Source organism: Colius striatus, chromosome 4, assembly GCF_028858725.1.
Source record: "Colius striatus isolate bColStr4 chromosome 4, bColStr4.1.hap1, whole genome shotgun sequence".
Lineage (NCBI taxonomy): Eukaryota > Metazoa > Chordata > Aves > Coliiformes > Coliidae > Colius > Colius striatus.
The window spans coordinates 1,005,001-1,017,517 of record NC_084762.1 but is presented as its reverse complement, the minus strand read 5'-3'; the positions used below and the strand labels follow the sequence as shown (position 1 = coordinate 1,017,517).

Below are 12,517 nucleotides of genomic sequence, written 5' to 3'. Positions count from 1 at the left end.
ACTTTCATCCAACTGGGGAGTTATTCCACTAAGAACCAGGGTGGTGCTTTTCTACAATTCAGTTTCAGAATAACTCAGCACCACCACATTTCAGAATCCAGAGTTTTTTACTACAAATTAAAACCAGATACTTTTGCTCTCATTCCCTAAAAAACACCAGGAAGTTGTTTAGGTTAAGCAAATTCTTATTTACAGGTCTTCTAAATTTCGTTTTCTCCTGAATGGTAACGACATTGGGTCCCCTGGAAAGATTCCTGTTCTGATTTTTAGTCAAAATGCATGACTTTGTCAAAATGCAAGGGCCTCCACTGAGAACATTTCAGACAGACACATTTAGAAACTCCAGAAACCTTCTTTTACCACTCAGTGAAAAGCAGTCACAACCTAATGAAGTTCACAATTTGTGAACAAAGTGCTACTGTGCCTAACAGAATTCAAGTATGAATTGGAATCAAAATTGTACAACAGTTTTATTTGGCAGGCAGAGAGAAGCTCCAGAGCACTCCTGTACAGCAGCAGCAGCTTTGTAGTGAAAGACAAAGCCCTGCCAAAACTCCACATGCTGTATCAGTACCAGTATTGGCATTCAGTTTTTCAAATAAATGAAGTAATTGAGATGTAATCTTTTTATTCTCAGGACTTCTTTCCAAAGTGAAACGCTGGAGATTTTATTTGGGTCAGGTTAGTACCCAAAGCTACCCCCTTAGTCTTCCCATACCCCTACCTGCCTGAAGCAACCACAGATTACACACAGATACACACGTTACTTATCGTCTAGAAAATAAGATGGAATAATCTTAAAATTGCTGGTCAAGAAACAACCAAGAGCATTTTTTATTTCAATGTGCCTGGAAAGTTAAATCTTCACAGAAAGTGATGTTTGGAGCCTGACAATTTTTGCTAACTAGCACTAAAACTTTTAAAGACAATATTCTACCAGATCTAAACAGAAACCAACCCATAGCTCACGCCTTTTATTTCCCCTAATTCCCTTTCCTCCATATTTTACGCAGAGAGGAAATTTGAATATAATATTCCTTTTGGGTTTAGCCCACTGTACTTATTCTCCTTTACTTTCCTCTGCTGTCTGTCTGATGCTCCCAAGAGGAGCTCACATCTGTGCTCCTGTTTGGTTCCTAATAGTTCTCACTAGTGCTCTTGGACTAATTTGGCAGAATTTTGTCTATTACTTAAGCACATAAAAGGAAACAAAATAAAGCACACGCGGCACTTTACACAAAACCCAGGCAGCAAATGTAGCTCTGACAGAGAACTCAAGCCCACAGATTTATGCTTAAATATGTGTGGCAAAAGAATGCGTATCAAGTCTGTATTGCTATAGTGATTGTGGCACATGTAGTTTTTCAAGGGCCACATGTAGCCTAGGTACAGATAATTAGATGTTCTAACACAGGTAGAACTTAAAGCCTCAGGAGGAAATCTGGAGAATAAGTAATGAGAAAATTAATCTGTGAATTTCTTACCGGCTGAAAACACAGCAGAGTATCAAACACAAATAGGAGGCATGTCAGACAAGCACCTTGGCACAGAGATGCAGCATACACAGCTCAGAATTGCAATAATTACTTTCTATTAAAAAATGATTCTCTGTCATTTTCCCACTTACCAGGTCAGACGCCTTCCTTCATTAAAGCCTCTTACACAACCACAACAATATTGACATTAGATCTCTGATACAAATAATTTTAAAAGCATGATTCTTGTAGTGTATTGCAGACAGACTTGGCTCTACTGACTGTAATACTATTAGATTTAAACCAAAACCAATCAGGAGCAAATAGGCAACGTTGCAAGGTCAGAGTGAAAAAAAGACCTACTGCAATAGATCAGGTAAAAAATAACTCCTTCAAATATACAAATATTGGTAACTGTCTCTGACAGCTTTTAAAAACAAAATCAAAATGAAACCAACTAATCAAATTAGTGGCTGTAAAAATGGAAGGAAAAACTTCCATGATTCATACTGGAATTTTCAGTGTGTACAGCAAACATCTCCAGTTCCACACAAAAGGGAAATTAAACTTTCCTAAGAAAAACCGTAAGCCTGACTTAAAAAAGATATTGAATTTAAAAGAATGTATCTATAACCACAGTGACAAGTGTTGAACTGGGTAATCAGGTAAAAGAATGGAATAATGACAAAGCTTTACCTCACCTTTCCCCATCTGAGGTGCTGACTTTCATTAGTGTGACTGGTTTTGCCAATGTTGTGTGGGCTGGGGGCTTTTTGAGGGTGTGGAGGGGTGTTGGTTGTGGGGTATTTCTTTCTTGGTTGTATTGCGGGCTTTTTTTCCAGTGGCTTTCTGTTTATACTTCTGAAATGTCGTGTGACCCACAGTAATACTCTTCACCTAGTGAAGCAACATTGATCTAGAGGAGTATTTAGGATGCAGCTAAATCACAAGGAGCTAGCTGCTCCCCAGAGCAAAACGGAGTTCCTCTTCCTGTTAATTATAGGGGAGGCTGCAAAGAGATCCATTAAGCTCTGCTAACAGTTGCCTCCTCCTGATGATCTCCCCCAAACATGTCTGGCCATGGAAAATTATTTTTTGCATATATGGAATTTCCCTTGCTCTGCAAACCAAAAGCCCAATTTAACTGCAAAACAAAGCTCCATATTTAGAAACTTCCTCAAGTCTCTAAACCCACCAATCAACATGTCATGCGTGCATGGATTCAGATGTGCTCTGCCCCTACCAGTCAATCCTCATCTCCCACATTCACTTCCTCTACCCATGAAAAGTTCATTTTTTCCACATATGGCTATTTTAAAGATAATGAGAGGACACAACACCCAGTCCTTCAGTGTCATTAGTCTTGTAATATTGCTTTCCAAGCGCTTACACTCCAAATCCAGCCTGAAGAAGGCAGCATTTCCATGCTGAACATCCAGAAGTGAGGAAGAGAAGTTTATTTGAACACCGTCATGACTGGAGTTATTTTGCTGACAGCGTGGGAAGTGAGCCTGTACATGAATGATCTGAGCTGAAGAAAAGTCAGTGTAGGAACAGATAAACCTCTAGAGCGAAAAGCATTCTCTGAGAGATTCCCACCTGATCTTCCATAGAGTTACTATAGTCCAGCTCAGAGCTAAAGCAATCGCATTCTCTAATAGCTTCTGCTCTGTATAGTATCTCCCACAAGCAACTGAAAAATGGGATTAGGTGTTTCCTAGAAATCATTTTTGGAAAAAAAAACTACTCCACGAGTTCACTAATCAGATCTTAAGTTTAAAACGAGCTGCTCAATCAACATGCTTTTCAGTGGCATATGTTGGACTGTCAATATAGACTCAAGTTCACTTACACCACCTACATGCTCTTAATCCTCTTGCATCCAGTAACAAAGATATATCTGTCTTTTAACCATTTTAATAAGTTCTGGCTTAGTATGTTTATTATGGAAGAACACAGTGACCAACAAGTGATCCTTTATACTCTTAGCTCAGTTTTAGCTTTCCCCTACACATCTCTGATGATTAAGTGCATCTTTCAGCAACATGCAGATTTTACTTGTCACTTCAATGCAGCTTTTTTGCCTCTGCATGTGGCCAAGTTGCTTAATATTCAGTAACTGTGTGTGTATGGGGGGTAATGGCACCATGACCTGCATCACACGAGAAGTAAGGCACCTATGACAGTGCTCAAAAAGACACCACAAAATCTAAACATGCATGTGTAAATGAAAAATCAAGAGCCAGTTAAAGGAAGTGGAAACTGTTTTAAGACGACCAGATTCTACAAGACCTCCTCAACTCCTCAGCAGATTTGCTGGAACCTTCTCTCCTTCAACTTCCCAACAGATTCAGTGTCTCTTGCAACATAAAAGTGGCATAAGAATACAAGTCTTTTAACCTGTAAAACCTTAAGATAGGTACTGAGTATTTAATTGGTCAAATATGATACCATTTCCTTCACATAAACATGTACTTTCAGAACAGGAACACAGCAACTCCTAAGTCAGTTTAGATTCAAACACAAAATGAAATCCTCCTGGGTTTGGGGTTTTTTTTTCTTATAGTACATGGATTGAAATATTGTGTGCAAACCTGAGGGGATAGGTCCAACACCTATATTTTAGTTGCTGCTACCTGTGTGGGTAGCCAGGGGACTCAGTGACTGACACATCTCAAACTGAAGAGTTCTGCAGAGCATCTAAAATTAACTATCACCTTAATCTAAACACCGGCTATTTTAACAGGAGAGAGTATTTCCATTTTGCAAAGGCAATACCCATTCACGGAACACAATTCAGAAGACTTGATTACACACATGGATATTATTTCCTGTTCCAGTTTATCTGCAATTTGAATATACAGTACTCATGCTTAATGAATTAATTAATTCAGGTCAAGTCTCTGTTTGGTTACACATGTTCAAAGTCTTCTCACTGTAAAAGCACACCTACATTATTCAGCCATTCAATTTAAATTAATCATTGTTGTAGTAAAATGCCTGTATTTTAACCAGAGAAACAGAACACTTTCAACACTGAAGGCATTAAACCCAAAATTCTAAAACACACCTAAGAGCTCATTCAAACACGTTTCCTAAAACCACGTTCTCAAATATACCAAGATTGCACCCTTATTAATACATTTATGCTAGCGAAGGATTAGATATCCTGATTACTCCAGCAAGATGAACATTATACAAAAAAAATACAACAGTATTGTTTTCTGTACGGCGATCCTTCAAGAATCAGCAGATTTGTTGGCACCTTCTCCTTCAGCTTCCTGATAAGATCAATTTCCTTCGCAATGAGAAGCAAGTATAAATTTCAAGAAACCCACATTCAGTGAAATTAGACTTCTGTGTTTTTTCTTTCATTCTTATACATACCTGATGGGGATGATATAGGAAAACAGGAGGAGGAACCGGAAAAGGTTGCGATACCACGGGCCTACGAATCCTTGCAAGGTTACCATAACGACTGATAGTGCAACTAAAGCCAAAAACAGGGCTTTGGTTAGCTGATTCAACTCCAGGTCCAGCAGGCCAACCTAGAGGAAGAGGTATAAATCAAGTTTGTGCCAAGTTTTTCTTAAATTGACAATTCTGCAGTGCAAGCAATTAGCTATTATTGGCTCTTTTATTCCTACCTATTAAAAATCCATGCACTAGTAACAATTAACTGCATTTTGATAACTGATTATTGTTCCTATGCTTGCACGCAATGGATGTTCCCCAGTTACAGGACAACAATAATTGACACATCCCTGCCCCACTCCCTCATCCGGGATGTGAACACAGGAGGGCAAAGAGAAAAGGCAAAGATGAGCAAACGAGCAGGAATAATTTTGTTCTGTCATGCAGGCAGCAGAAATACTGGTCCTGTGTATTATATTTGTAGGGTAGCTACTGCTCACATACTGCTTGAAAGACCAAAACCTGTTAGACTCAAGAATCGATGGACAATGGTGACAGAGCTACCCTTTCCCTGATGTGACTATTGCACCTTGGCGCGTAACTGCACTCCCATACCAGCCTGTAAAGCTGAGCTGATTTCATAGCAACAACTTCTAATTGCATGGAGCTTTCAATTATTCAATATAACATGAAAAGAAAAACAATCAAGTGGAATAACCATTTCTGAATCAAAGTAGTAGAACAGAGCTTCAACTTTTCACAAGTAAGGATGTGACTCACTGGAAACGTTTCAGCCAACGCACGACGACAGGCTCTTTCACCCACCGTTTCTCATTAAAAAGTATTTTTAAGCTATGCAACTAAGATTCTTGCCATCTCAGTAACGTAGGCTGTAAGCTAAGTATTTATACTCCACTTTTTGGGATGCCCTTGTAGTCAGTAAAATACGTGGGAAAATTATGTCAGGAAGACTTTCCTAGGCCCTGTCCCATACACCCCTTTTATCTCAAGTCTTGCCAGTAAAACATAACACTTCCTTAGATTAGAAGCAGTCTGCAAAAGAACCCCTTTAAATATAGTTCTTAAAAATTCCAGCAATCTGGTTTATACGTGGGCTGTCCCTTCCCTAGAGAACCGGGCAGCTGAAGACCACAGCGGCTGATTTATCAGCTGCATTTAAAAAGCAGCACAACAAGGACAAATATCTTGCAATTTCCGCTGCTTCAACTACTACATAGTTTATGCTTGAATTATTGAGAAAAATAGGTTTTTGGATTAAAATGAAGAAAAATTAAGCCAGGGAAGTAGAGCATGTTTCAAAGCCCAGATCCTTTTGCGTTGACAAAGGCAGCCTAAGTTTCAGGCCTCGCTGAGGATCAGATGAAGTCATTATTCATTCAGTCAGGGAAAAAAGACTCAATTACCTCAACCTAAAGATGCTATCAATGAATGCAAAGTGCATATTTTACTCTATTCATCCAAATCCCATTAAAAAGTGAAAGGAATGATTTAATCTGGCCTTCTAGAGTTGGTCTTTTTTTGTAATAAAATAAAGAATCACTGTCTTGCAATATGCATAACCACTACCTCACACTTTTTTCCCCCCGCATCACGGTAGTGAAAGCCTCTCTCCCCCCTCAGTCCCCTCCAAAAAACCCCATCCCAGAACAGAAATGAATAAAGGGCTTCTTTGGAGAGAATGCAACTTTTTGGACAGAAACATTAAATTTAGTCCACTGCACACCGATACGTAAATAATTCAAAGCATTAATACCTTCCTAATTGATGAAGACAGATGTGAATTTAAGTTTGGAATGCGACACAAATGGGCTGAGAGAGATATTAAGAGAATAAAAAAGTTGACGATGAGGAATTTTCACGCAATAAATCTCTTGCTCAAGAACCTTCGGTTTGACGCCGGTAACGCCATCCTTCTTCGTACAGATCACACTACTGGCCACAGCCAATTTTAATATTTTCATTTACTGTAGCAAGTGAAGGCAATTCCAGAATCCTACTCAAGAAGGCACACAGAGAAACGAAGCTTTAATAAAAATGCATTCCCTATTTCTCAAAAATTAGTCACTATAATGTACTGAAACATACCTAATTAGTTTAATCCTGTGCCTTTCCACTTAAACAATTTCTGCACTCAGCCTAATGAAACACTGTTCAGTTGTCCACATACGTTTAATGCACAAACTCAGTCACATTCCCTAAAATTCATCTGAAAACTGGAGAAGTGGGTAAACTTCACTTTAACTACAGTGTGATGTGGTAAAGCATAAGATCTTAGGAAAGTGGTATTTTTCTGTTTGAAAATAATCTTAACCGTCATGATTATGACAATATAACAAACAGATGAGTTAAGAACTGGAGCAATTCTCCACATTTATTGCTATTTCCCTCTATTAGAAAGGCAAATTTTCTTCTTGTCATAATATTTGTTCTATTTGAAACAACCGTGCTAACAAAATTAAACACACCACTGGAAAATTTAATCTCCAAGGGAAAATTTGTACATAATGTCTAAGGCAAACACAATAGTTTTGCAAAGGGGCTGCGCTACGATAATGAACACAATAATTGCCTGTATAATCTAAAATGCTACTAATGGCAACAACTGCAAATCCATTTAGCTCCCCTTTAATTTATGCACGAAGTTTTAAATAGCTAATGGTTCTCAGTAAAATAATGGCTTATACCATCAATAAAAAGTATGGCATTGTCTACTCGCACCAGAAAAGGCTTACATGGTTTTAAAGTATTTTATTTTTGAGCGAGGGAATCATCAAGGGTCTAAACTTCATACTTGGGACCGCAGGGTGCAAAGTCATTACCTCATGAGAAAAGTCTTAATTTAATTAACATAAGTCGAAAGCAACAAACCCCCTTTCTGACTACTGAAATAGAACGTGAACAGCAGTATTGCTATTGCTGCCCTAAATCTTGAACTTTTGGGAAAAGTTGCAGCAACAAAACTGTTCTTCTAACAGTATAAAACACATATTACTTGGAAAACGAGAAAAGCTTTTTCATGCTAGAATATTGAAACACAGAATTTGATAATTAAACACTGCACAAAAGCAGAGATTTCTCAAAGCAGTCTAGCACAGTCATTTTTTACTCAATTACAGTTTAAAGTGCATTAGAAATAATTGCTCACAAATAGCCTTCTTTTTTAGCGTCCCGCTTTAATACTGTTGAAGCATTAAGGCACTGTCTTAGGAGACTTCCCCCCACAACCAAATTCCTCCCTGAAGGTAATTATATTTCAGTAATCAGTCTGGTTCTGCACTGACAGATGAAACACCACACTGACTACGATGAAATTTCACCGTGAGGACGTTTGAGACAGACCTTGGCTTTACTTTGCACCATGAACATAGAAACTTTCCTTCCTGTTCATAATACCTGCTCTTAACTGCACTTTATTAAACCTTGAATATCAGTCAATTATTCCTGTTTTAACTCTAATCTAAGCTCGGGTGTAACAGTTATGCAAATTGAAACAATACACATTTCCTCTTCGGCCTGACAAAACCAAGATTTGCCAAAGGAAAATGATTTGTTGCACTTCATCATTTATAAAAAACTAGTTTTCATACATACACCTGAACCCTGATGGCTTGCTTTAATGACCTGTTAAACCTTTCCCACTGTCCCTAGGAATAACAGACTGCTGATCTGCGTTTAAAGAGACACATCGCTGTCTGTTTAACTTAATCTTTGGCACTGAAAACACGTACAGCAACTTTTGAATCTGTTAATGCTGCTTCTTTGCTAAGTCTCCTAACACTAAGGTTATTCCTATGACTCAAATTCCTGACTGCTCAGCAACCCAGGTAACCGCATTAAGCTCATGTAACTGTGAATCAAACCAAGTAAAGCAGGTGAATTCCAGTTCAGGAAGCATCTTTCCCTCATGCACTGTACTCAAATAACAGTCTGACAAATATGTTTCTCTTAATCTGTCTCGATTAACAAAAAACCCACCAAATCTCGTACAGAGGGATTTACACTTTTTTAATCATTACCTTACTGGTTCTTTTAAGCAGTAGATTCAAAGGTAGGAAAAGCAAAAACCTAATTTCATTTATATATGAAATAAAGTGACCATTTAGTGAAAAAGTCACCTATCCTTGCTGTCTCTCAGAACCATTTCCAGAGACTCCAGTCACTTTTTCAGCTGCAAGAGCAACAACAACAAACCTTGAAAACCTTTTCTGATGCACAAGAAACCTATGACAAGTTTTATTCCTTTTAGTACATGGTGGGCTCTATGTGTGTGTGTGTTCTACCTGCTGGAGTAAAACTGAAATAAACTTTAGTTGTTTAGTTCACTCTGGTGGAGTCATACAAAAATAATCACCAGAAAATAACCCATTTCATTGCAGTAATATTTTCTCTATTTCCTTTGGTAAAGTGTGCATCCTCCATGCAACCCAACATCACTTTGACCAAACAGAAATACTTGACGTGAAGTTAATATTCAAGGTTTATGGAACTGAATTACAGCCAAACTACACTGATTTCCATAAACACTTTCAGATTTCTAGCATTAATTGTAAACCCCAAGAAGCAAATGACAACTACTTGTCTGCATTCTTAAAAAGCACAGCCTATATCCAACAGACAGGCTTTTAAAATAGCCAACATATTTTAGAAAGCAAGAAGAAACAGATGGTTATCCAAAGGGAGAAAAAGTAAGCTGCAAGTAGATTATGTGTTTTTTTAAAATGTTGTGATGTACCTTCAAAAGCAGAGGTCTAAATGCTCTTAAATGCAAAGCACCATACGACAGCGTGAAATTACCCTTCTGACTTGCCTGGCTCTACTCTGAAAAGCCATTCCCATAGTCCTGTGGTATCTACGTTTGAAATAAGCGAATGACTTTTGAAACAAAATCCCCCTTTGTAGCTAGCAATATTTATAATACTACACGAAAGCAATGACTCGGAGCCCTTCTTTCATCCCTCTGCCTACTTCACGCATCCATTTTATACCCTTGCTGTTTCCAGACTCGCTTGAGTTTGAATATTCCAAGGGAGACTGGAAAGCCCTCTCCGAGTTTCCAGAGGCGCTTGGCCCTCTAGCTCACCCTGCCGCAGTAAGGTCTGCAAGTGAGCTATATCCACAACGGCACTTGGAGAGTGAACTCGGCTGAAGTAAGAAGACACTCGCTTTGGCAAACACTGGCCAGGTTTCAGCCTCTTCTTACACGAGTCATTTTCAGCCGTGTCCGGATTTATCCCCACACCAGCGATTCACTCTCTCCGCCATAAAACATCCCGCTCCGAAAGCTCAAGCCGCGCGGCACGGGAGGCGATGGCCGCTAGCACGCAGCCGCCGCCTGGGCGCGGGCCCCGCTCGGCTGTGCGGCCGGCCGGGAGCGGCTGCCGTGCCGCAGGCGCTCGGCAGGGGCCGCTGCAGGCCGCTGCAGGCCGCCGCCAGGCCGCCGCGCACGCCGAGCCACGGAGGGCCCGGAGCCGTTCCCGGCGGAGCTCACACCGTTCCTCTCCCTCCCGGCCCTGCGGCAGCGGGCAGGCGCCGCGCGTTCGATTCTTACACTCGCGAGCGATCAAACCGTGCCCGGCCCGCTGAGACACTGCCTCCCGAGCTCGGGCATCCCCGCAGGGACTGTGCCCTCTCACTAACGCACCCTCCTCCTCCGCGCAGAGGCTGCCAGCTGCAAGCACTTTCTCAAGACCAACGTCAGTTTCACAACATCACAGCATGTGGGGGTTGGGAGGGACCTTTAGAGCTCATCCAGTCCAATCCCCCTGCAGAAGCGGCTCCCACCTACATCAGGGGGCACAGGAACGTGTCCAGGCAGGTTTGGGAAGCCCCGAGGAGCCTCCACAGCCTCCCTGCGCAGCCTGCGCCAGGGCTCCCTCACCGCAACACTGAAATAGCTTTTCCTTGTTTAAATGGAACTTTTTGTGTTCCGGCTTCTTTCCATCACCCCTTGTATTGTCATCAGATACAACAGGAAAAAAAAGCGCTGCCCCAACTTCCTGACACCCACCATTCAGATATTTGTAACTAGTAATGAGATCCCCATTTAGAATAATTACTTCGACAGTCTAAGCTGACCAGTCATACTGCTGACTCCAACTACCAAAACTGTTCACACAGTGTTAAGGCACCCATCTTTTCATCTGAAACAGTCCAGGCACACAAGATTTCATACAGGAGACATTCAGAGTTTCCAAGCACTCTCCATCTGCCTTACATCTGATCAAAATTGGTAAGACATGGAATTCTGGGGTAAAAGAGACCAGGATGCTTGGTTTTACACTGGAATAGTATCCTCAGATTTAGATTTCATCTTTAATTTTTACAAACTCTTGCTATATCTCCTTTGTTTGATCACCAGACTCATATCAAGGCTTTCCTAAGCATACTGTCACGTAAAGGAGCTCTTTTGACGGTCAGAACCCAGACCAGGCAGCTTTACACGTTACACACTGTTACTAAATGCACACTCAACAGAAACTGCAGCTTTTCAAATCTGAGTGGATAAAAAAAAACAGATGAAAAATAATTTCCCTTGCCAAGGTAACTGCAAAACTAGCCTGGGGAGAACTGATTCCAAGCTTTCTATTGTGTTGAATTTGCTCTTATAGAAACTAATACTTTACAATTATGTATATTAAATAAGTAACTAGCTCATTAAGAGATACTAGTTCCTTCAAGAGAAAAATAATTACAAAAGGGACCAAGCAAACTAACAGCAACAGCTCATTTACTGGTCTAAATAACTTCTTCAGTGCAGAAAGCTGTACACACTTCTTTTTGCCACTGGAAGGAGTTAATGTTTTATATGTATGTTACACTTAATAAGATTTCATCAATAGTATGAGAATCTTGTCACTCTTCTGAAGATCTCTTTAAAATTGAGCAAACACTTGAAAATGTGTATCTGAAGAAATTCAACATTTGCTTACTCCACATGAAAAGCAAGGAGTTGGTAACTCAGGTCCTCACAGACTACCTGGATTAAGCTATTACTGGGGATTATTACAGTTTCAAAAAAATTACCTCACAGCAGGCGTAGGGGAAGCAAGGTCAGAGCTACAGTTATCAAAATATTCATGGCAATTTTTCCATTAGGAATTAAACAAATGAAGCCAAGAACCCATGAAGTTTAAGCTTGTTTTACCCTTTAATTTTGTCCCAAATCAACAGCACGCTTCAAGACAAAAGTTGGGTTTTTTCTTCCATCTCACTCGAGGTTAAATTGAAAAGTGCATTTGAAATTTTTTCCCATTAATTAAGTGACTGAGGCAGATTTCTGAAGAGGGACTCACTAACACATGCAAGGGAACAAATAAAAACTGAAGGAGGAATTAAAACTATCTCCACTGGCAGTACGCAGCGATTCCTTCCCTGCTGGAGCCTTTCTGGAGTCTCCCTCCTCCTCCTCCATCACCCAACCTGCTTCAGCACAGTCCAGGACACAGATACAACCACAGAGGCTTTCTTCCACAGGAAATCAAGTTAAAACGGCGAAACAAACACACATCACAAGGCATTTCAGGGTTTGTCTCAAAGCATTGATATCTGGGCGCTACTCATAAGGAATATTAACAATATATTCAAGAACATAGGCAACCAAAACCTAG

At 40.1% G+C, this 12,517-nt stretch overlaps 1 protein-coding gene across 4 annotated transcripts in view; it reads right to left on the bottom strand.

Annotated features, from left to right (window-relative positions):
• ATP9B (ATPase phospholipid transporting 9B (putative)) overlaps positions 1-12,517 on the bottom strand; it is a 121,728-nt gene that overhangs the window by 38,319 nt on the left and 70,892 nt on the right. For all 4 annotated transcript variants that reach the window (XM_061994719.1, XM_061994720.1, XM_061994721.1 and 1 more), the window contains one exon: positions 4,863-5,023. In XM_061994719.1, the coding sequence (XP_061850703.1) occupies positions 4,863-5,023 (161 nt within the window). The remainder of the gene's footprint in view (positions 1-4,862; positions 5,024-12,517) is intronic.